The 26,367-nt window shown below is 49.4% G+C and overlaps 1 protein-coding gene across 2 annotated transcripts in view; it reads right to left on the bottom strand.

Moving 5' to 3' along the window:
* The window catches only part of PUF60 (poly(U) binding splicing factor 60), a 76,112-nt gene that overhangs the window by 39,222 nt on the left and 10,523 nt on the right, over positions 1-26,367 (bottom strand). The window contains exons 2-4 of one of the 2 annotated variants that reach the window (XM_089662729.1): positions 22,234-22,329; positions 14,334-14,423; positions 9,445-9,495 (exon numbers count right to left, since the gene is read on the bottom strand). In XM_089662729.1, the coding sequence (XP_089518855.1) occupies positions 9,445-9,495; positions 14,334-14,423; positions 22,234-22,329 (237 nt within the window). The remainder of the gene's footprint in view (positions 1-9,444; positions 9,496-14,333; positions 14,424-22,233; positions 22,330-26,367) is intronic. The other variant, XM_089662731.1, reaches the window with a different exon arrangement.

Raw genomic sequence — 26,367 nt, 5'->3', positions numbered from 1 at the left:
AACGCCTATGTTGGAGAGGGAGCTGTCAGGAGCAGCCCTAATCACCCCAGAATCCAGAGGAGGGATATCCATACCAGGCTCCACATTCATCCAATCTTAAAGGGGACCTCAGGCTGATTCCAACATATTGTTATACTGCGCATTTCAAATGCGCATCTGGTGAGTGTGCATTTTTATCACCTTCTACACGTCACCGGATCATCTTTATATGAATTATTGGAATATTTGAATATTTTATTCCTCACTTCGGGGTCACATTTTATATCACTAAAGGACAATTTACACATCCCTTTTTTGGGACAATTTATTACGTTATTTATTAATATTGATTCACCTTTACTATTATAATCACATACCAGTCCACTCATTTATTTATCTCACTTCATAGTCATTTCTTGGAATATATATAGTGCTGGTCTATAATCTGATCAGCATTTAGCTCTGGTGAGTTCATCCAATTTATTTGGTGGTGGATTAATCACGTTGTTATGAGTTTCACAGCTGAAATTTTTAGTTATTTATGGTGTTTGGACTTTCACAGATTCATTATGGACACTTTATTATATGGCGATATTTAATTTTAGCGCATTCCTTTTTATATATATGGTGATATTTAATTTTAGCGCATTCCTTTTTATATATATATATATATATATATATATATATATATATATATATATATATATATCTAGCACTTTATATTTATTTAATCGGTTGTGAATTTTATGATAATTTCATGATATCATAGCGCTGCACTTTTATACTTTTTCATGCTGTTTTGAAGGTTATTGGTTCCTTTTTATGGTGCATTAGCTGCTACATTATTGTCGAGCGCTCGCTGAGTCCCCTTTTTTACATAAAACCGCCTATGCGTTTTTGCGGCAGATCAGTGTGAAAGTAGCCTTAATGCTGCCCAATGTTGAAAACCTAACAATATGTACATATAGAACACCTGAGAATACATTTGTGTGGCCTGGTGGACTTGTGTGCGCAGGGACTGTAAGTTACGGGCAGGACGCACGGGATACTTCAATGGGATTACTCAAAGGAAGTCAGCTGTGTAACGGAGTCTCTCTTCCCCGTTAATGGTCTTTTTAAAGCTAGGTGTAAAAGGAAAAGGTCTTCCCGCATTCAGAAGACTGGATTATCATTTTGTCTAATACGCACACTCATAGCTGTAAAAGCTGGAGCGATCCCAGAATGATGGGTTACTAGTGCGATTTATTAAAGCTGGAGCGATCCCAGAATGATGGGTTACTAGTGCGATTTATTATAGCTGGAGCGATCCCAGAATGATGGGTTACTAGTGCGATTTATTAAAGCTGCAGCGATCCCAGAATGATGGGTTACTAGTGCGATTTATTATAGCTGGAGCGATCCCAGAATGATGGGTTACCGGTGCGATTTATTATAGCTGGAGCGATCCCAGAATGATGGGTTACTAGTGCGATTTATTATAGCTGGAGCGATCCCAGAATGATGGGTTACTAGTGCGATTTATTATAGCTGGAGCGATCCCAGAATGATGGGTTACCAGTGCGATTTATTATAGCTGGAGCGATCCCAGAATGATGGGTTACTAGTGCCATTTATTATAGCTGGAGCGATCCCAGAATGATGGGTTACTAGTGCGATTTATTATAGCTGGAGCGATCCCAGAATGATGGGTTACTAGTGCGATTTATTATAGCTGGAGCGATCCCAGAATGATGGGTTACTAGTGCCATTTATTATAGCTGGAGCGATCCCAGAATGATGGGTTACTAGTGCCATTTATTATAGCTGGAGCGATCCCAGAATGATGGGTTACTAGTGCCATTTATTATAGCTGGAGCGATCCCAGAATGATGGGTTACTAGTGCGATTTATTATAGCTGGAGCGATCCCAGAATGATGGGTTACTAGTGCGATTTATTATAGCTGGAGCGATCCCAGAATGATGGGTTACTAGTGCCATTTATTATAGCTGGAGCGATCCCAGAATGATGGGTTACTAGTGCGATTTATTATAGCTGGAGCGATCCCAGAATGATGGGTTACTAGTGCCATTTATTATAGCTGGAGCGATCCCAGAATGATGGGTTACCAGTGCGATTTATTATAGCTGGAGCGATCCCAGAATGATGGGTTACTAGTGCGATTTATTATAGCTGGAGCGATCCCAGAATGATGGGTTACTAGTGCGATTTATTATAGCTGGAGCGATCCCAGAATGATGGGTTACTAGTGCGATTTATTAAAGCTGGAGCGATCCCAGAATGATGGGTTACTAGTGCTATTTATTAAAGCTGGAGCGATCCCAGAATGATGGGTTACTAGTGCGATTTATTATAGCTGGAGCGATCCCAGAATGATGGGTTACTAGTGCGATTTATTATAGCTGGAGCCTAACCTTTTCACTTTCTGTCTGGCAATAACAGCAATACGATGGGGCACGGAAGACAAAAAACAAAAAACAAAAAAAAAAAAAAAAAAAAAAAAAAGGACAAAGCTTCCTGATGATACACAGACTGGCTGTAGAACACAGAATGATGCTAGATGGTAGGATCAACCCGATAAATAAAAGTTGTCCGAGCGCAAACAATTCAGGTTAGTAACCTAGTGCTGCAGTTTCCAGTGGAACTAAAACACACAATGCCCATGGGTCTCCGTCATTTCTACCAGATTAGTGGGGCCCATGACTCTCAGCACTAGGCGATCGGGGAAGTTGTTTGGCCCCCCTCTGCCTGCAGCCTCTTGGGACAGGTCACAGGGCCCAGAAGGCTGCAGGTCCCGAAGCTGCAAGAAGTCACAGCCAGCTTCCCACAATCATGGAGCTGCCAGGGACCAGAACGGGCACAGAAACAGCCCAAGGGAAGTGCCTTGTTATTAAAAGTCAGCAACTATAGTATTTGTATTATTTTTTTTTGGGGAGGGGGGGGGGGGGGGGGGGGGGAGACCTGAAGAACCGTAAACTTTGTACCAAAAAATGAATGTAGCACCTATTTCCCAGGATTGAAATAGCAATCTCTAAGTGCTGGATCAGGCCCATTGTAGTCATCAGTCACCATGTGGACAAACATTTTGTCACATGATCAAATCAGGAATCCTGACCACAATGTAGGATGGCCTGACATACACAAAACTGCTGCCTGCGGAGGTCAGGTGGCTACAGATGTCAGTTTCAAGTCCCCTTTTGCTCTCACCCACAGATCTCTCTACCTGCATCTTGGTGATGTAATGAAAGGCAGCCCTATACGCTCACCCACAGCTCTCTCTGCCTACTTCCTGGGTACAGTCATGTCCGTTCTGGGTATATGTCTGCTCTGGGTACAGTGGGGTCCGTTCTGGGTATATGTCTGCTCTGGGTACAGTGGGGTCCGTTCTGGGTATATGTCTGCTCTGGGTACAGTGGGGTCCGTTCTGGGTATATGGTCTGCTCTGGGTACAGTGGGGTCCGTTCTGGGTATATGGTCTGCTCTGGGTACAGTGGGGTCCGTTCTGGGTATATGGTCTGCTTTGCGTACAGGGTCTGTTGTGGGTCCGTTCTGGGTACAGTGGGGTCCGTTCTGGGTATATGGTCAGTTCTGGGTACAGTGGGGTCCGTTCTGGGTATATGGTCAGTTCTGGGTATATGGTCAGTTCTGGGTATATGGTCAGTTCTGGGTATATGGTCAGTTCTGGGTATATGGTCAGTTCTGGGTATATGGTTTGTTCTGGGTACAGTGGAGACCGTTCTGGGTATATGGTCAGTTCTGGGTACAGTGGAGACCGTTTTGGGTATATGGTCAGTTCTGGGTACAGTGGGGTCCGTTTTGGGTATATGGTCAGTTCTGGGTACAGTGGGGTCCGTTCTGGGTATATGGTCAGTTCTGGGTACAGTGGGGTCTGTTCTGGGTATATGGTCAGTTCTGGGTACAGTGGGGTCCGTTCTGGGTATATGGTCAGTTCTGGGTACAGTGGGGTCCGTTCTGGGTATATGGTCAGTTCTGGGTATATGGTCAGTTCTGGGTATATGGTCAGTTCTGGGTATATGGTCAGTTCTGGGTACAGTGGAGACCGTTCTGGGTATATGGTCAGTTCTGGGTACAGTGGAGACCATTTTGGGTATATGGTCAGTTCTGGGTACAGTGGGGTCCGTTCTGGGTATATGGTCAGTTCTGGGTACATTGGGGTCTGTTCTGGGTATATGGTAAGTTCTGGGTACAGTGGGGTCCGTTCTGGGTATATGGTCAGTTCTGGGTACAGTGGGGTCCGTTCTGGGTATATGGTCAGTTCTGGGTACAGTGGGGTCAGTTCTGGGTATATGGTCAGTTCTGGGTACAGTGGGGTCAGTTCTGGGTATATGGTCAGTTCTGGGTACAGTGGGGTCCGTTCTGGGTATATGGTCAGTTCTGGGTACAGTGGGGTCCGTTCTGGGTATATGGTCAGTTCTGGGTACAGTGGGGTCAGTTCTGGGTATATGGTCAGTTATGGGTACAGTGGGGTCCGTTCTGGGTACAGTGGGGTCCGTTCTGGGTACAGTGGGGTCCGTTCTGGGTACAGTGGGGTCCGTTCTGGGTACAGTGGGGTCCGTTCTGGGTACAGTGGGGTCCGTTCTGGGTATATGGTCAGTTCTGGGTACAGTGGGGTCCGTTCTGGGTATATGGTCAGTTCTGGGTACAGTGGGGTCAGTTCTGGGTATATGGTCAGTTATGGGTACAGTGGGGTCAGTTCTGGGTATATAGTCTGTTCAAAGTAAAGTGGATTTTAGTTCCACTGGAAGACTTGACAATCAGTATAAGAGACACACATCATACAATGAGACACAGAGGGTGAAGGGGACGGAGCACTCACACCCGCTATGGGTCAGGTACACCCCATGCAGTAATAATCACCTCATCACAGTACGGGCCTCCTAGTCACAGCCTGCTTGTAGCTGAAAGAACGAGGGTCATATGGACACTTCTAACTGGATAACATTGGATGAAGGTGCCCACACACGTTACAATTATACTATAAAGGCCAGGATACATTTTCTTGCAACCAACATATAAAATTGTGATTAATAAAGGCTTAAATATTAAAGAACAATATTTTCATCCCGGGAATGGTGACAACTCCACTAGCAGCAGAAACTTTTGCCTGATCTGGAACAAACTTGAGAGAAGTTTAACTTAACTATGCAACTCTGTGCGCAAACGTGACAAAATATGGTTCCAGTGGCCTGATAGGCAACAGGTCCTCTTGAACAAGATAATAGGGCTGATTTACTAAAGAGCAAAATAGCTTGTAAACATTGTAAGGGAATTTACACTTAGCTTAGTCATGGTGGTGAAAATTCACTTTGCAAAGAACACCCAATCACCTGCAAAGGAAATAAAAAAAAAAACAAAACAAAAAAAACACAGTGTATTGGATTGCACATGATTGAAGGATGGAAGTCAGCAAAGCGTCACCTCATTCACCAAGCTACGGGAACATTCCCTTGCAAAGCGAATGGGCATATTTTCCTTTAGTAAATCAACCCCAATGTCTCTCACATTGTGGATGTCAAGGGGCTTGCCAATTTTCTATGTGTGAATTTGAGACCTTTTGCCTTGTAGTAGTGTCGGACCGAAGTGAAATGTAAAACCCGGATGCTCGGCATGGAGCCAAATTCTGCCTGATCTTGAGCTGTGTTCAAAACTATGTATCCGTTTATATTAGGTAATATGACATATGTTAATATGTGTATTAAAGTGAAATTAAACTCACATTTGAATAAAAAAAACAAAAAAAAAAAAAGCCAACAGGCATGTTTTTTTTTTTTGTTTTTTTTTTTTAAGGACAGAAGAGACCGTAATTGGTGTCTTCTGTCATAAATCCTTCCCTCTGCCTGTCAGCTGTAATGTACACTGAGCCACGCATGTACAGCTTAGCGTACATTTATGGCACCAAACTGTGCTGTGATGATGCGTTTCCTACCGCGCACATGTGCAGGAGTGACATCATCGTACCCTTGCCATTGAAGCTGCAGGGGGGATCTGTAACGGGGACCGGAAGAAGATGGAAGCACCCCCGGCCACTGACAGCGCAGCACTGGAGGGCACCCTCTTATGGGTAAGGCTAATATTCGCTGCATGATAACACATGGGATAGACCTCCTGGGGGCCCATTTTTTTTAAAGAAAATAATAAACAACATATATATACATATACATATATATATATATATATATATATATAAAATATATTTTATATAAATTTATAATGTATATAAAAATATAATATATAAAATAATATATATATTTTATATAAATTTATAATATATATAAAAATATAATATATAAAATAATATATATATTTTATATACATTTATAATATATATATAAAAAAAATGTATTATATATAATTTTTTTTTAAGAAAAATATGCAAATTCAAAATATTTTTTCATAATAAAATCTGTTTTACATCTGAACTCCGGGATCCTAGATTATGTTTACTCCTAGAGGGCTCTCCCGTTGCTCAATAGTGTCAGTTAGTGACATTTCTTAAGTGAATGCTTTACTTCTGGAATCCATCATTTTGTTCTCTGTGTCACCATTGGCGCTAAGGGGAAAGTGCGCTGTTCCTGGACGCTGGGGAAGAATTGTTACATTGAACAGGGGGACGCAGCACTACATTTCCCATGATTAATGGCGTGGTGGGCGTGTATATGGGCGGAGCTCACATCTGGTCCTTGTTTACATGATTAGAGAGCAGCTTAGCTGCCAGTCAATCTTTATGGGTGGGTTGCAGCCCGATGCTGTGGAGATAGTACCTGTCCACAGCTTAAGTCACCCCTCTGCTGCTGGCAACCATCAATGAGGACGAAAACGCTACAGGAAGCCAAGACACCAATGATTCCATAGGGAGAAATCAGCGGGGCCCAATGGCACAAAAAAGGGGCGGGGTCATGCTGTTGATCATGCTTGCCCAGCGTAGGACGAGGTGCTACATGGGGGAAGCATTTCTGGGGAATCACCTTTAACAGTTTAGCTGGGTCTCAGCTGTGATTTTTTTTTTTTTTAAAGCAACCCTTTATTTTTATTTTAGAAACAAAGGTACTTACTTCACCTGCTGCCTGCTCTGCCAATCAGTGCTGTGTATTGCAGAGATAAAGCTGCCTGAATTATCAGCATCTGACATCTCCTGGTCCCCTGCTGCGCTCAGTGGTTTCGTCCGTCGACCTCTGTTACAACCGTGTCCTGAAGTGATGGGGCCCCGCCAGATCGAACTAATAAGCACACCAGGAGCCAGACATTTTAAAGTGTTACTAAACCCCGGACCCTGCATTCACTATATCCGCTCTCCCCGGACCCCGCATTCACCGTATCTGCTCTCCCCGGACCCTGCATTCACCATATCCGCTCTCCCCGGACCCTGCATTCACTATATCCGCTCTCCCCGGACCCCGCATTCACTATATCTGCTCTCCCCGGACCCCGCATTCACTATATTTGCTCTCCCCGGACCCCGCATTCACTATATCCGCTCTCCTCCGGACCCCGCATTCACTATATCCCCTCTCCCCGGACCCCGCATTCACCGTATCTGCTCTCCCCGGACCCCGCATTCACCGTATCTGCTCTCCCCGGACCCCGCATTCACCGTATCTGCTCTCCCCGGACCCCGCATTCACCGTATCTGCTCTCCCCGGACCCCGCATTCACCGTATCCGCTCTCCCCGGACCCCGCATTCACTATATCCGCTCTCCCCGGACCCTGCATTCACTATATTTGCTCTCCCCGGACCTCGCATTCACTATATCTGCTCTCCCCCGGACCCCGCATTCACTATATCCGCTCTCCCCGGACCCCGCATTCACTATATCCGCTCTCCCCGGACCCCGCATTCACTATATCCGCTCTCCCCGGACCCCGCATTCACTATATCCGCTCTCCCCGGACCCCGCATTCACTATATTTGCTCTCCCCGGACCTCGCATTCACTATATTTGCTCTCCCCGGACCTCGCATTCACTATATTTGCTCTCCCCGGACCTCGCATTCACTATATCCGCTCTCCCCCGGACCCCGCATTCACTATATCCCCTCTCCCCAGACCCCGCATTCACTATATCCGCTCTCCCCAGACCCCGCATTCACTATATCCCCTCTCCCCGGACCCCGCATTCACTATATCCCCTCTCCCCGGACCCTGCATTCACTATATCCGCTCTCCCCGGACCCCGCATTCACTATATCCGCTCTCCCCGGACCCTGCATTCACTATATCTGGTCTCCCACAGTACACACAACATGGAAATGCAATTATTTTAGTAAACAAACTGCTAAATACCTTTTCTCATCAGCAGTTAGAGCAGTCTTGTGACTTCTGTCAGTGTTCAGCAGAGCACTGGTTAAAAATTGTAGGAGTTTTCTTTCTGCTCTAGAAGGATGCAGAACCCCTGACCTCTGTATGGACAGTGCTGATCACATGCACCCTCCCAAGAAAAAAACCCCCAAAAACCTCTCTAATAATACACACCAAACTGAGTACGTGCAGAAGGTCTCCACACGATACGTCTTATCAGCAGATAAGAGGGTGGGCACTGGAAGGAGAGGATCAGAGAAGACAGGATCAAACAGCATTTTTACATAATGTGGAGGATTAACCCCTTAGGCTCCACAGGGAATATAACAAGCATGCTTTCCTGCATCTACAGACTGATTGTACTGTTGTGGGTTTAGTAACACTTTAAGTGCTGGATTTGGTGGTGCAGGCAGCGGGAGAGGTAAGTAGTTCTTTGCAGGGGGCACTTTATTTTCCTTTATCCTGGTAACAGAGCTGCTTTAATACAAAAGGTGGTATGTGGATGCTGCAAAGGGTGCGAGATGACGTCCAAATTACTAAATGATGGGAAAAGACTGAGCAGCTATCTGGTGCAACACTTACAAATGCAAGGGCAATGGGACAGACTAGGCTGCACGGCATGCGGCTGCAGTTCCTTGCTATACAGGACACCTCTAAGTCCCTAACAAAATATTCTGTCCCCATTTCACTGACACGGGAGGAGAGCCGATGATAGGTCATTACATCCCATCACCTCCATGCCGCAGAAGCACCCTTCCTTACCCATTCGGTCCATTGTATTACACCAGACACTGAACGACTAAACTAGAACAGGGGGGGGGGGGATTAATGAAGCAGTCCTCATGGGAAGATCTGCGTACCGACAAAAAAACACATGTAATGGATTCGATTGTCATGGAAAAATACACGTTACATGCCAAGAGGTGACCATATAAACAAGGTTCCATCTTCTATGCCCGCTCTCTGTGTTTATGCACTTCTCTCTCTGATACGGGCATTGCAATAGGTAATGTGATGGTGGACAGGTATGGTATCTCTCCCCCCTCCCTCCGCAGACCCTGGAAAAAAAAGAACATTAAGAGATAAACATCCCCCCTCCACCCACAGAGGAATGACGTGCCCCAGAAGAAGTGAATATTTCTATTGACCGATTGTAAAGGTGAGAGAGGATCTCCAAAGCTCATTGTCACTGCTGCCATCTGAAAGACAGTAAAGACAGAGTTCAGTCTGCTGCCGCCTTCTGTGTAATACGTTCTCTGCTCTAGATTCAAATAGACACAAGCAACAGAGAACCTGCCTCTATTAGGGGTGGGGGGCTTACTTAGCTAGGGGCTTTACCAGCTATAGGACTGCTCAACCCCCCCCCCCCCAACTAGGACTATAAGCACCCCTGCGGTGGTGCACCGTCTAATGCCTTTCCGCAGATACTACAAAAAAGGATCATCAAAGGACAGCCCCACATCTTGGATTACCATCTGTGCACATTTCGCTGAAGAGCAGAAAAAAAAAAGCAAAAAAGTCTCCGGCTTGCCAATTTGAAATCATTCTGGATCTTAGCTGTGGCCAATGGGTATCGCAGATTTAACATTTTATATACCTCAATGATGCCACTTAATGTTCAGTTTCAAAATAACTGAGGCACTCATTTCATTGTATTTCATCTTATAATCCATGATCAAATCTAGTTAACCTCCCGGCCCTTTAAGAGTTTCAGAAGCCAGGAGGCGGGGCTGCGGTTTTAGGGTCATGTGACCACCGTAATTCGCCGTCATGGCGGTCACATGATCGGAAAAAGTCCCGATCACGTGATTCGCCATCACACGATCAGAAAAGGTCCCGATCATGTGATTCGCCGTCACGGCAGTCACACGATCGGTATAGGTCCCGAACGTGTGATTCGCCGTCACGGTGGTCACACGATCTGAAAAGGTCCCGATCCTGTGATTTGCCGTTACACTCTCGAAAAAGGTCCCGATCCTGTGATTTGCTGTCACGGTGGTCACACGATCTGAAAAGGTCCCGATCCTGTGATTTGCTGTCACGGTGGTCACACGATCTGAAAAGGTCCCGATCCTGTGATTTGCCGTCACACTCTCAAAAAAGGTCCCGATCCTGTGATTTGCCGTCACACTCTCGAAAAAGGTCCCGATCCTGTGATTTGCCGTCACACTCTCGAAAAAGGTCCCGATCCTGTGATTTGCCGTCACACTCTCGAAAAAGGTCCCGATCCTGTGATTTGCCGTCACACTCTCGAAAAAGGTCCCGATCCTGTGATTCGCCACGATCGGAAAAGGTCCCGATCCTGTGATTCGCCATGATCGGAAAAGGTCCCGATCCTGTGATTTGCCACAATCGAAAAAAGGTCCCGATCGTATGATTCGCCAAGATCGGGAAAGGTCCCGACTGTGTGATTCGCCACGATCGAAAAAAAGTCTCGATCATGTGATTCGCCACGATCGGAAATGGTCCTGGCCGTGTGATTCGCCACGATCGGAAAAGGTCCCGACCGTGTGATTCGCCACGATCGGAAAAAGGTCCCGATCGTATGATTCGCCACGATCGGAAAAGGTCCCGCTCATGTGATTCGCCACGATCGGAAAAGGTCCCGCTCATGTGATTCGCCACGATCGGAAAAGGGCCCGACCGTGTGATTCTCTACGATCGGAAAAGGTCCCGACCATGCGATTTGCCAAGGGACCTTTCCAGGAGTAGCAGACATATGTGCCAGGAGTGCACAATAAAAGAACATTTTTTGGCATGATCAGTCATTTTCAATATCAGTGCCAAAATTTCACAATTTCTGCCAGGGGGTGCAAACTTGAGCACAGCTGTATAACCAATTCACATGAAATACGTATGAATATTAGTTCACAAACTTGGTGGATCAGAAATCTTTACATGATCAATTAGTACAGGAAACAGCATGTATACCCACACCATGGTATAGAGGGGGAACCCCAAAGGGTGGCAATGTTTTGGGGGAAGAAAGAGACCCCATTTATCAAGCCATTCAGCCCTCTATACCTTGGTGTTGGTAATAAATGCTTTTTGTTGTTGCAGTTTCATGTTCATATATTGATCATATTTAGATTTTGGATTCACCCTCGAAATTTTGTGTACTAATTTTAGTACGTATTGCATAGATCTTCACCTGTTGTCCTGCTATGAATTACCTATGTCTGCCTATTGTAACCAGTACTACTTATAACATGTAGACATATGCAATAGAGAAGAATCAAAATTCACAAAATTTCCAATTTTCGAAAAAAGAAAATCAGAATTCAACCCGTGTATGGCCTTGCCTAAGTGTGAGATTACTAGAAAATTCAGAATTCGACCCGTGTATGGCCTTGCCTAAGTGTGAGATTACTAGAAAATTCAGAATTCGACCCGTGTATGGCCTTGCCTAAGATTACTAGAAAATTCAGAATTCGACCCGCGTATGTCCTTGCCTAAGTGTGCGATTACTAGAAAATTCAGAATTCGACCAGTGTATGGCCTTCCCTAAGATTACTAGAAAATTCAGAATTTGACCCGTGTATGGCCTTGCCTAAGTGTGATTACTAGAGAATTTGACCCGTGTATGTCCTTGCCTAAGTGTGATTACTAGAAATTCAGAATTCGACCCGTGTATGGCCTTGCCTAAGTGTGCGATTACTAGTAAATTCAGAATTCGACCCGTGTATGGCTTTCCCTAAGATTACTAGAAAATTCAGAATTCGACCCGTGTATGACCTTGCCTAAGTGTGAGATTACTAGAAAATTCAGAATTCGACCCGTGTATGGCCTTGCCTAAGTGTGAGATTACTAGAAAATTCAGAATCCGACCCGTGTATGGCCTTGCCTAAGTGTGAGATTACTAGAAAATTCAGAATCCGACCCGTGTATGGCCTTGCCCAAGTGTGATTACTAGAAAATTCAGAATTCGACCCGTGTATGGCCTTGCCTAAGTGTGAGATTACTAGAAAATTCAGAGTTCGACCCATGTATGACCTTGCCTAAGTGTGAGATTACTAGAAAATTCAGAATCCAACCCGTGTATGGCCTTGCCTAAGTGTGAGATTACTAGAAAATTCAGAATTCGACCCGTGTATGACCTTGCCTAAGTGTGAGATTACTAGAAAATTCAGAATTCGACCCGTGTATGGCCTTGCCTAAGTGTGAGATTACTAGAAAATTCAGAATCCGACCCGTGTATGGCCTTGCCTAAGTGTGAGATTACTAGAAAATTCAGAATCCGACCCGTGTATGGCCTTGCCTAAGTGTGTGATTACTAGAAAATTCAGAATTCGACCCGTGTATGGCCTTGCCTAAGTGTGAGATTACTAGAAAATTCAGAATTCGACCCGTGTATGACCTTGCCTAAGTGTGAGATTACTAGAAAATTCAGAATTCGACCCGTGTATGGCCTTGCCTAAGTGTGAGATTACTAGAAAATTCAGAATCCGACCCGTGTATGGCCTTGCCCAAGTGTGATTACTAGAAAATTCAGAATTCGACCCGTGTATGGCCTTGCCTAAGTGTGAGATTACTAGAAAATTCAGAGTTCGACCCATGTATGACCTTGCCTAAGTGTGAGATTACTAGAAAATTCAGAATCCAACCCGTGTATGGCCTTGCCTAAGTGTGAGATTACTAGAAAATTCAGAGTTCGACCCGTGTATGGCCTTGCCCAAGTGTGTGATTACTAGAAAATTCAGAATTCGACCTGTGTATGGCCTTGCCTAAGTGTGTGATTACTAGAAAATTCAGAATTCGACCTGTGTATGGCCTTGCCTAAGTGTGAGATTACTAGAAAATTCAGAGTTCGACCCGTGTATGGCCTTGCCTAAGTGTGATTACTAGAAAATTCAGAATCCGACCCATGTATGGCCTTGCCTAAGTGTGAGATTACTAGAAAATACAGAATTCGACCCGTGTATGGCCTTGCCTAAGTGTGAGATTACTAGAAAATTCGGAATTGGACCCGTGTATGGCCTTGCCTAAGATTACTAGAAAATTCAGAATTCGACCCGTGTATGGCCTTGCCTAAGTGTGAGATTACTAGAAAATACAGAATTTGACCCGTGTATGGCCTTGCCTAAGTGTGATTACTAGAGAATTCGACCCGTGTATGGCCTTGCCTAAGTGTGAGATTACTAGAAAATACAGAATTTGACCCGTGTATGGCCTTGCCTAAGTGTGATTACTTGAGAATTCGACCCGTGTATGGCCTTGCCTAAGTGTGAGATTACTAGAAAATTCAGAATCTGACCCGTGTATGGCCTTGCCTAAGTGTGAGATTACTAGAAAATTCAGAATCTGACCCGTGTATGGCCATGCCTAAGATTACTAGAAAATTCAGAATTCGACCCGTGTATGGCCTTGCCTAAGTGTGAGATTACTAAAAACCAGAGTGATCCAAATTGCACAAGTGGGAGCCTTTGACATAAAGGAGTCGATTTAATAAAATTGGAGTTTGCACAAAATCTGGTGCAGCGGCGCGTGGCAGCCAATCCGCTTCTAACTTCTTCAATAAATCCTGGAAGCCGATTGGTTTCTACGCAGAGCTGCGCCGGATGTTGCACTCTCCACTTTTAGTAAATCTCCCCCAAAGCATCTTTCTGCTCGAAAAAAAAAAGAAAAAAAAAAGTTCACCGATCTGAAACCAAGACGTAGGGCTGTTCCGCTCCGGTATCAGCTGGCTGACCTCAGGAGACAGCTGGGGGGGGGGGGGGGGGGTCCGTGGGAAGGGATAACACTAGATTTACAGGGAATTTCCATGAAAGAGGCAGACACCCCATAGCTGACGGTGGCTGGGAAAAGGAAGGGGGACCTCACAGGGTACTTCTGGGGAAGGGGGAAACATAACTCTAAAACCAAAATGACTTCTAAATGGTGGAAACTTCCAATAAACAGAAATAATTCACATCACAAAACATTGAAATATCTCAAAAAGAAAGAAGGAAAAAAAAAAGACAAGTTAAAAAAAAAACTTTCCCCATTCAAAGTCATACTGAACACATGATCCTGGCTGGTCGTGCGGCAGGACATGTACCTGGAGGTTGGTGAGCTGCTGGTGCTGGTGAGCAATTGTTTGTTTCACTAGGACACTCTTGATGCTCTGTTCCATTGCATATTTCTTCGCCTACAACAAAGCAGTGACATGATATCAGAAAGGGAAGGAGATCCTACCACAAAGCACAGCTTTCTCACCGTCTTCAAAGAAAAACTTGGAGCAGACAGATAAAGGGGGGCCTCCGCCAGCCCATCTACTTCCACATCACACAGCAATTGCTTCGGCCTAGGTTGGCACTCTGAAGGGACCCTCTGCTCTACAGGGGCCCCCACCTTACCTCGCTATGACTTGGGCCAGGAGGAGCAGCCACCTCCAAAGCCTGGTTACCTTTCTCACTCACGGTGTTCATCCAGCATTGGGGGACCCCTATAAAATAGAAGCGGGAGAAGCCCAGGAGGGTCTGCTTGTGTAGCAGCTTCAGTGACAAAGAACTAACCAGCTTCTGATATGGATGTCTAAAACAGGTGAGAATATACCCAACTATCACAGGAAAAAAAACAAAAAAAAAACAAAAAAACAAAACAATAACAAAAAATAAAAAACACACAAACCAGAGCCGTCCACAGCACACCATGCACAATACCGCCCCCCCCCCCCCCCCCCCCGGTCACACACAGCATCACAATTGGGCCAAAAACACAGCAGCATCCAACTGCTGGGAAGAATCATGATTTCATGTACAACTCCGGAGTCAGCCGCCACCTCTGTGGATACAGCGTACATGTGCTTACCCGTCATGGCGCCAGGTTTCCTTTGTTTCTGAATCATGAGAGATTTCACAAACACCATACATACACACACTGTTCTCCCCAGAATTGGTTTCAGCCGGGTGGGGTGAAGGTAGCTGGGTGGCCAAAAGGAGGTGATTTATATAAAAAAAAAAAAAAAAAAAAAAAAAGGGGCACAGGCTCCCCCAGAATGGCTGCCAGAGTTCATTATTCTGCTACAAATAACAGGACAAGGTCCCCTGATGAATATACTACGAGGTCAACCCCCTTCAAAGATGCAATAGACCGTGCTTGCTGACATGCATGTGGAGTTGCCAGAAACATTTTTTTTTATAACTCCACTTTAATTGAAATTGGCATTTATGAATCAAGACTGCAACCTGTTTGCAAGCTTCATTCATATAGGAGCAGCAGTCAGCGTTCCCGAAAAACAACCTGTCATACTGCCAGCCAAGCCTTACAGACTGCACAAGGAGAGCTGGTCTTCTATTGTAATCTGCAGGGCTCCACTGTTTGTGATGCAGCCAGTCCTGTCCTGCGCGGCAGGCCACGCAACCAGTCCAGTCCTGCGCGGCAGGCCACGCAACCAGTCCAGTCCTGCGCGGCAGGCCACGCAACCAGTCCAGTCCTGCGCGGCAGGCCACGCAACCAGTCCAGTCCTGCGCGGCAGGCCACGCAACCAGTCCAGTCCTGCGCGGCAGGCCACGCAACCAGTCCAGTCCTGCGCGGCAGGCCACGCAACCAGTCCAGTCCTGCGCGGCAGGCCACGCAACCAGTCCAGTCCTGCGCGGCAGGCCACGCAACCAGTCCAGTCCTGCGCGGCAGGCCACGCAACCAGTCCAGTCCTGCGCGGCAGGCCACGCAACCAGTCCAGTCCTGCGCGGCAGGCCACGCAACCAGTCCAGTCCTGCGCGGCAGGCCACGCAACCAGTCCAGTCCTGCGCGGCAGGCCACGCAACCAGTCCAGTCCTGCGCGGCAGGCCACGCAACCAGTCCAGTCCTGCGCGGCAGGCCACGCAACCAGTCCAGTCCTGCGCGGCAGGCCACGCAACCAGTCCAGTCCTGCGCGGCAGGCCACGCAACCAGTCCTGTCCTGCGCGGCAGGCCACGCAACCAGTCCTGTCCTGCGCGGCAGGCCACGCAACCAGTCCTGTCCTGCGCGGCAGGCCACGCAACCAGTCCTGTCCTGCGCGGCAGGCCACGCAACCAGTCCTGTCCTGCGCGGCAGGCCACGCAACCAGTCCTGTCCTGCGCGGCAGGCCACGCAACCAGTCCTGTCCTGCGCGGCAGGCCACGCAACCAGTCCTCTCCTGGGCAGCAGGCCACGCAACCAGTCCTGTCCTGGGTAGCAGGCCACGCAACCAGTCCTGTCCTTCGTAGCAGGAGCCGCTATCAATAGGAGAAGCTCACATCCCAGCTGAGCCCCTCCTACACAGACCACAATGCCCAAGGCAGGAGGCCACGCAACCAGTCCAGTCCTGCGTGGCAGGCCACGCAACCAGTCCAGTCCTGCGTGGCAGGCCACGCAACCAGTCCAGTCCTGCGTGGCAGGCCACGCAACCAGTCCAGTCCTGCGTGGCAGGCCACGCAACCAGTCCAGTCCTGCGTGGCAGGCCACGCAACCAGTCCAGTCCTGCGTGGCAGGCCACGCAACCAGTCCAGTCCTGCGTGGCAGGCCACGCAACCAGTCCAGTCCTGCGTGGCAGGAGCCGCTATCAATAGGAGAAGCTCACATCCCAGCAGAGACCCTCCTACACAGACCACAGTGCCCAAGGCAGGAGGCCACACAACCAGTCCTGTCCTGCGTAGCAGGAGCCGCTATCAATTGGAGAAGCTCACATCCCAGCTGAGACCCTCCTACACAGACCACAGTGCCCAAGGCAGGAGGCCTCTCCTTCCTCTGCACCTGCCCAGCTAAAAAGCTCTAGGGAGAACAATGCAATATAAACATACACACACTCTGTATACATTTATATCAGTTATACACACAGCTAACAACTGTCCAATGTGGGTGGAAAGAGCCAAGAACTACAGTGGGAGATTCCATGAAGTGCCCAGGCGATAAAGAGTGAAGACATGAAATCATCCCACCCGACCCCACTTACCACTGGGTGGAGTGATCCCTTAACTCCTATACCTAATCAATACCCATCACTGTATACGTTCTGACAGCAGCAATGTGAAAATGAACATTCAGTGTACATAGCTGTCTGGTGTTTATTGCTCACAGCAAGACTAGAGATCAAAAGGTCTGGAAGATAGAAATGTTTTTCAGACTACCATTGAATAAAGGAGCTCCAAGCTAAACAGTTAACTACATATATATGTGTAATTGTGTCCAACCATTCTCAGGATTCACACAAACCTGCCACATTGTATAGCTGGAGGGTGCCACCAATATTTATAGTGACTCTGTAAAAAAACAAAAAAAAACAAAAACGCCTAAACTGTTAACAAATATAAAGTGCAATCACCAAGAGGTGCATGCACATACCTTCAGCAGGATGGAAGCCCCCGCTGCCACACCCAAATCACAGGACCCTTTGGTCTTCAAAGCCTTTGAAATAACAAGCAAGTGACGGAGCTTTGGAGGGATTGCACGCTGCTGAAGGTAGCTAGGTGCCTGCAGGTACACCTAAACCAATTCTCTTGCCTTTTATGTCTGCAACCTATCCCCTCTGCTGTCTACTAAAGTCGGCCATACATGGATCGAAATTCGATGCATGTATGGGCAACCCTGGTTGTACACAAGTTGATCCATTGATCGACTTGTGTACAACCAGCCTGTTGAGTTTTTCCCCCAAACGATTAGTGTCACCGACTATAGCCAGCAATACTAATCATTGTGTTCTGTCGGCAGGGAAGGCGCCCTGAACTCCCCGCTGGCAGAACACATTAGGGCTGCGGGAGGGATTCCCCCACCAACAGAGTCAGAGTTGATGGGGAAATGAGCAATCTTCTTTCTTTCCACCCATCGTGGAAGGAAAGAAAACTGCAAAATCTATGGGCTGCCTTAGTGAAGGATAAATAAACCATCACATTGGCAAGGTTACCCCCATGTGCCTAAGTGTTCTCCATTGCCGGCCCACAGCGCCTCAACCACCCTCACCACCATCGCCAGCCCACAACGCCTAAACCAACCTCACCACCCTCGCCAGTCCACAACGCCTAGACCAACCTCACCACCATCGCCAGCCCACAGCGCCTCAACCACCCTCACCACCCTCGCCAGTCCACAACGCCTAAACCAACCTCACCACCCTCGCCAGCCCACAGCGCCTCAACCACCCTCACCAGCCCACAGCGCCTCAACCACCCTCACCACCATCGCCAGCCCACAACGCCTAGACCAACCTCACCACCCTCGCCGGTCCACAGCGCCTCAACCACCCTCACCACCATCGCTGGCCCACAGTGCCTCAGCCACCCTCGCCACCATCGCCAGCCCACAACGCCTAAACCAACCTCACCACCCTCGCCAGTCCACAACGCCTAGACCAACCTCACCACCATCGCCAGCCCACAGCGCCTCAACCACCCTCACCACCCTCGCCAGCCCACAACGCCTAGACCAACCTCACCACCCTCACCAGCCCACAGCGCCTCAACCACCCTCACCACCATCGCCAGCCCACAACGCCTAGACCAACCTCACCACCCTCGCCGGTCCACAGCTCCTCAATCAACTTCACCACCATCGCCGGCCCACAGCGCCTCAACCAATCTCACCATCGCCGGCCCACAGCGCCTCAACCAATCTCACCATCGCCGGCCCACAGCGCCTCAACCAATCTCACCATCGCCAGCCCACAGCGCGTCAACCAACCTCACCACCTTCGCCAGCTCACAAAACCTAAAACCAACCTCACCACCACCGCCAGCTCACAAAACCTAAAACCAACCTCACCACCTTCGCCAGCCCACAACACCTAAACCAACCTCACCACCATCACCAGCCCACAGCACCTCAACCAATCTCACCACCACCGCCAGCCCACAGCACCTCAACCAATCTCACCACCACCGCCAGCCCACAGCACCTCAACCAACCTCACCACCTTTGCCAGCTCACAAAACCTAAAACCAACCTCACCACCTTTGCCAGCTCACAAAACCTAAAACCAACCTCACCACCTTCGCCAGTCCACAACGCCTAAACCAACCTCACCACCCTCGCCAGTCCACAACGCCTAGACCAACCTCACCACCACCGCCAGCCCACAGCACCTCAACCAATATCACCACCACCGCCAGCCCACAGCACCTCAACCAACCTCACCACCTTTGCCAGCTCACAAAACCTAAAACCAACCTCACCACCCTCGCCAGTCCACAACGCCTAGACCAACCTAACCACCCTCGCCAGTCCACAACGCCTAGACCAACCTCACCACCCTCGCCAGTCCACAACACCTAAACCAACCTCACCACCATCACCAGCCCACAGCACCTCAACCAATCTCACCACCACCGCCAGCCCACAGCACCTCAACCAATCTCACCACCACCGCCAGCCCACAGTACCTCAACCAACCTCACCACCTTTGCCAGCTCACAAAACCTAAAACCAACCTCACCACCTTTGCCAGCTCACAAAACCTAAAACCAACCTCACCACCTTCGCCAGTCCACAACGCCTAGACCAACCTCACCACCCTCGCCAGTCCACAACGCCTAAACCAACCTCACCACCCTCGCCAGCCCACAGCGCCTCAACCACCCTTATCACCATCGCCAGCCCACAACGCCTAGACCAACCTCACCACCCTCGCCAGTCCACAATGCCTAAACCAACCTCACCACCCTCGCCAGCCCACAGCGCCTAGACCAACCTCACCACCCTCGCCAGTCCACAACGCCTAAACCAACCTCACCACCCTCGCCAGCCCACAGCGCCTCAACCACCCTCACCACCAGCGCCAGCCCACAACGCCTAGACCAACCTCACCACCCTCGCCAGTCCACAACGCCTAGACCAACCTCAACCACCCTCTCCAGTCTACAGCGCCTCAACCAACCTCACCACCATCGCCGGCCCACAGCGCCTCAACCAATCTCACCATAGACAGCCCACAGCACCTCAACCAACCTCAACACCATCGCCAGCCCACAGCGCGTCAACCAACCTCACCACCTTCGCCAGCTCACAAAACCTAAAACCAACCTCACCACCTTCGCCAGCCCACAACACCTAAACCAACCTCACCACCTTCACCAGCCCACAGCTCCTCAACCAATCTCACCACCTTCACCAGCCCACAGCTCCTCAACCAATCTCACCATCGCCAGCCCACAGCGCCTCAACCAACCTCACCACCATCGCCAGCCCACAATGCCTAAAGCAACCTCACCACCACCACCACCACCAGCCCACAACACCTAAACCAACCTCACCACCTTCGCCAGCCCACAACACCTAAACCAACCTCACCACCTTCACCAGCCCACAGCACCTAAACCAACCTCACCACCATCACCAGCCCACAATACCTAAACCAACCTTACCACCATCACCAGCCCACAACACCTAAACCAATCTCACCATCGCCAGCCCACAACACCTAAACCAACCTTACCACCATCACCAGCCCACAACACCTAAACCAACCTTACCACCATCACCAGCCCACAACACCTAAACCAACCTCACCAGCCCACAATGTCTACACCAACCTCACCAGCCCACAATGCCTACACCAACCTCACCACCATAGTCAGCCCACAGCGCCTCAACCAACTTCACCACCATCGCCAGCCCACAGCACCTAAACCAACCTCACCACCACCGCCAGCCCACAACACCTAAACCAACCTCACCACCATCACCAACCCACGGTGTCTAAACCAACTTCACCTCCATCACCAGCCCACAACACCTAAACCAACCTCACCACCTTCACCAGCCCACAGCACCTCAACCAACCTCACCACCATCACCAGCCCACAACATCTAAACCAACCTCACCACCATCACCAGCCCACAACATCTAAACCAACCTCACCACCATCACCAGCCCACAACATCTACACCAACCTCACCACCATCACCAGCCCACAACATCTAAACCAACCTCATCACCAGCCCACAGCACCTAAACCAACCTCACCTCCATCACCAGCCCACAACGTCTAAACCAACCTCACCACCATCACCAGCCCACAACATCTAAACCAACCTCACCACCATCACCAGCCCACAACATCTAAACCAACCTCACCACCATCACCAGCCCACAACATCTAAACCAACCTCATCACCAGCCCACAGCACCTAAACCAAGCTCACCTCCATCACCAGCCCACAACGTCTAAACCAACCTCACCACCATCACCAGCCCACAACGTCTAAACCAACCTCACCACCATCACCAGCCCACAACGTCTAAACCAACCTCACCACCATCACCAGCCCACAGCACCTAAACACCTCTTATTACCGTCACCAGCCCACAATACTTAAACTCATTCAATCACCATCACCAACCAACAGTGCGTAAAACATAGCTGACAGCCAGCACTGTGCTATTCAGTGAAGCCTGGCCGGTTCACAGTGCCTCAATATTCCCAACCTGACTTGTATAGTGTAGTGAGACCAAAGAAATCCGACAGATTCTGGGCATTTAAAAACACATGTAGTCACTCCTTCATAGAAACATAACTAGAAAACGGCTTTATTTTTCTACAGTTTTGCTATAAAGAAAGTCTATCATGAGACAAACATGCAAGCTGTCATTGCTTACCTGCCCTTGACTGTTGCCTGGCTGTCCCGATGACACTCTCGGTTCAATACTTCCAAGTCACTGACCCGAAAACAGTAAGCTGATTTTTTTTTTGCTTCGCACACTTATACCAGGTCAGGGACTCAAGGTACTGAATCCACCGGGTCAGCGTAAAACGGCCAGGAAACCAGCATTATTAGAAGTAGATCATCCATGCCTGCCTCTACGATGGGCTTACATTGACAGTGGGATCTCCTGCCCTCTTAAAAAGCTCAAACATCATCATCATCCCGACTTTCACAAAAGTAACATGTGACAATAACCCATACACACAGCAATTCGAGACTATCGGCATGCACTGCCCTTTAATGACAGCACATGTGCCCCAGACAGGCTCACAATGGCAGGGTGTTAGGTCACATCATTGCTCACCTTCTGTAAGGCCTCCTGCTGCTCCGGGGTGAGAGGGGGGAGACCCAGCTTAGATGACGTGCTCTGGCCATTTTCTAGCTTGATGGAGTCAACACCCTGAGGACAGAAACAGAAGCGTAACATTTCCAGATTCCAGACAGTGCTGCTGCCAAGCAAGGAGGGTAAAAACAAATAGGAAATGGGTTCGGATTATTGAGCCAGCCCAAGCGATGGGCCGCACTTAAAGCATCCCCCCCCCCAGGACTGAAGCTGAAGCCATGCTTCTTATGACCAGCGACATGGTCACAGCAAAACGTTTTTTATCAAACTTCCCACCTCAACATAACCTGTGCACACAGAAGGGGGGAGGGGGGGGAAGGATTCTTCATGGACGTTCGGAGCTGCCAAAACAAACTGCTTCCTGACCTGGCCGACTGAACAGGGGAGAGTCTAAGGGGGGCGCTACAGGCCACACACAGACAGCTCTACCTGAAAACAATACAATAAACTGGAAAAGAATAGAAAAGCTTCCAAAGAAAAAAAAAAAACTTTTTAAAGCAGGGCTTGACAAATTTGCTTTGAATCTAGGAGCCAGCTAAACAAGTTAAAGCGGAGCTCCACCCAAAAGGGGAAGTTCCGCTTTAAAGACTGGTCCCTTTGGGGGGCGGGGGAGCGGGTACCGAATTTGATAGGTACCCGCTCCCACTTCTGCTCCCATCGCCTAGGCCAGTGGTGGGCAACCTTTGTTTTCAACTGAGCCAAATCTCGCCAAAACCACGATTGAAATTTATTTTGAGAGCCACATTTTTAAAACTGAAAATACATCCCCCATATAGTAATTCATCCCCCATAGTAATTCATCCCCCATATAGTAATTCATCCCCCATATAGTAATTCATCCCCCATATAGTAATTCATCCCCCATATAGTAATTCATCCCCCATAGTAATTCATCCCCCATATAGTAGTTCATCCCCCATATAGTAGTTCATCCCCCATATAGTAATTCATCCCCCATATAGTAATTCATCCCCCATATAGTAATTCATCCCCCATAGTAATTCATCCCCCCTATAGTAATTCATTCCCCATATTAAGTCCCCCCTGTGTCAATTCACTTACCTTTGCTCCGCACGTTCCTCTCGCCGTGTTCCCGCGCCGTTCCGGTGTAGCATGAAAATCTGTCTCCTATGAGGATCTGTCCCCCTCGACGTATCTGCGCATGTGCCAGTTTCAGGCATTAGCAGCCGATCGGCGATCTCCGGCACATGCGCAGATACGTCGAGGGGGACAGATCCTCATAGGAGACAGATTTTCATGCTACACCGGTCTTCAGGGCGGACTGTGAGAGGAGCCTAGCGGGAGCCTAGCTCCGCGGGCCGGATTAAAAGGTCCGCCGGGCCGTAGTTTGCCCATTGCTGCCCTATTGCCTGTCACCTGGTGGGCAGTGTGCTCCGGAGCCGCAGCCAAGGTGAAAAAGAGCCGCATGCGGCTCTGGAGCCACGGGTTGCCGACACCCGGCCTAGGCGATTGAAGTGGAAGGTGTCCTCGCTCCCTCCCCGTAGTCTTTTGGGACACGTGACAGTCCCAGAAGACTGCCGGATCATTCAGGAAGCGCAGCGCTTCTCACGCATGCGCAGTGGGCACCCGGCTGTGAAGACGCATGCTGGCCCCGGGGAGAGAAGACGGCCGGTAAAACGGGCTGCGGGGATCACACCGCGGGACCAAGGGACAGGTGAGTTTGTGTCTTTTGTAGCTGCTGACTTATTTTTTGACAGTGTGAGTGGAACTCCGCTTTAAAAGCCAGTTTTCCAGCGTCGCATGCATTGGCAGTGCCCGGGGCAAGGCAAAGCATCACGCAATGCGATTTGCCACATGACGATATCGGCAAAGCTGCACCACGTTCTAGGTGCCATTGAAAATAATGGCACCTACACCTGCGTTATCCGTTCACAGCGATTCTGCCGCAATCTCAAAATGCCCGGGGGTGAATGGAGCCGCCCTGGTTCACAGATATGCGAGTCTGGATGCGGTTTCAAACCCACAGATCACACGACTGGCTACATATTATGTGTTCCTATTGAGGTGGTTCACACAGATGCGATGCACATGCATTGGGTTTTGAGGGCCTTTACAAAAAGGGTCCTGTGTGAGTGTATAGCGGTGCAATCCAGACTCATACGTGATAGAGTGCCATGCAGAGAGAAGTGTTCACATAGGATTGCCATTGACAGGCGCCTCTGCACGGACGGCCCGCGGGAGGCGCCTCTGCACGGACGGCCCGCGGGAGGCGCCTCTGCACGGACGGCCCGCGGGAGGCGCCTCTGCACGGACGGCCCGCGGGAGGCGCCTCTGCACGGACGGCCCGCGGGAGGCGCCTCTGCACGGACGGCCCGCGGGAGGCGCCTCTGCACGGACGGCCCGCGGGAGGCGCCTCTGCACGGACGGCCCGCGGGAGGCGCCTCTGCACGGACGGCCCGCGGGAGGCGCCTCTGCACGGACGGCCCGCGGGAGGCGCCTCTGCACGGACGGCCCGCGGGAGGCGCCTCTGCACGGACGGCCCGCGGGAGGCGCCTCTGCACGGACGGCCCGCGGGAGGCGCCTCTGCACGGACGGCCCGCGGGAGGCGCCTCTGCACGGACGGCCCGCGGGAGGCGCCTCTGCACGGACGGCCCGCGGGAGGCGCCTCTGCACGGACGGCCCGCGGGAGGCGCCTCTGCACGGACGGCCCGCGGGAGGCGCCTCTGCACGGACGGCCCGCGGGAGGCGCCTCTGCCCGGGCGCCAGCGGGAGGCGCCTCTGCCCGGGCGCCAGCGGGAGGCGCCTCTGCCCGGGCGCCCGCGGGAGGCGCCTCTGCCCGGGCGCCAGCGGGAGGCGCCTCTGCACGGGCGCCAGCGGGAGGCGCCACCCTTCAAGCTCCTACATTTGTCCTTACCTCTTATGACACTCCCTAGTCTGTAAAAAAAAAAAAAAAAGTTTAAAGTGCTCAATCCCCCCCCCCCCCCCGTGCTCGCACGTAGTGGTGAACGCATACATAGGCTACGCCCACATATGTAAACGGTGTTCAAACCGCACACGTGAGGTATCGCCACGAACGTCAGAGCAAGAGCAATAATTCTCACACTAGACCTCCTCTGTAACCTTACACTGCTAACCTGTAGACATTTTTAAAGCATCACCCATGGAGATTTTTAAGTTCTGCAGTTTTACGCCATCCCACGAGCGTGCGCAATTTTAAAGCGTGACATGTCGGATATCTATTTACTCGCCCTAACATCCGCATTCATATTTTGCAAAACAATTGGGGTATATATTGGTTTTTTTTTGTTTTTTTTAATCCGTGTATTTTTTCCCAAAAAATATATATTAATTTTTAAAAACTTTGCATTTCGAATTCGGTTTTCGGCCAAGTGCATTTTGAACTTTCCATTTCTGTGCACCACTACTGTTGATGTTTTACAACTCCTGCATTATTAGCACCGTCAATGTACGCAGCGCTTTACATGTATATTGTACATTCACATCAGTCCCCGCCCCCGAAGAGCGTACAATCTAAGGCAGTGGTTCTCAACCTTCCTAATGCCGTGACCCTTTAATACAGTTCCTCATGTTGTGGTGACCCCCAACCATAAAATTATTTACCCAGTAATTATAATTCATGAGTGTCGTTTTACCTCCAATACTGCTGCTTTCAACACAGTAGCTGCTTTTAACAGAGTAGCTGCTTTCAACACAGCAGCTGCTTTCTACACAGTAGCTGCTCTTTACACATTGGAAATATGTGTTTTCTGATGGTCTTAGGGGACCCCTGTGAAAGGGTCGTTCGACCCCCAAAGGGGTCGCGACCCACAGGTTGAGAACCACTGATCTAAGGTCACTAACTCACATTCATACATACACATACTAGGGACAATTTAGACAGGAGCCAATTCACCTCCCAGCATGTCTCTGGAGTGTGGGAGGAAACCGGAGTACCTGGAGGTATCCCAAAAAGGAACAGGGAGAACATGCAAACTCCAGGCAGGAGGTGCCATGGTTGGGATTCGAACCAACGACCCGAGTATTGCCAGGCAGAAGTGCTAACCATTTATCCACTGTGCTGTGTAGGGATGCACCGAAATTTCGGTGGCCAAAATGTTTCAGCCGAAAACACCC

This window comes from Staurois parvus, unplaced genomic scaffold (genome assembly GCF_062004578.1).
Source record: "Staurois parvus isolate SC_StPar_1 unplaced genomic scaffold, SC_StPar_1.0 ptg001528l, whole genome shotgun sequence".
NCBI lineage: Eukaryota > Metazoa > Chordata > Amphibia > Anura > Ranidae > Staurois > Staurois parvus.
This window is presented reverse-complemented; position numbering and strand designations above follow the sequence as displayed.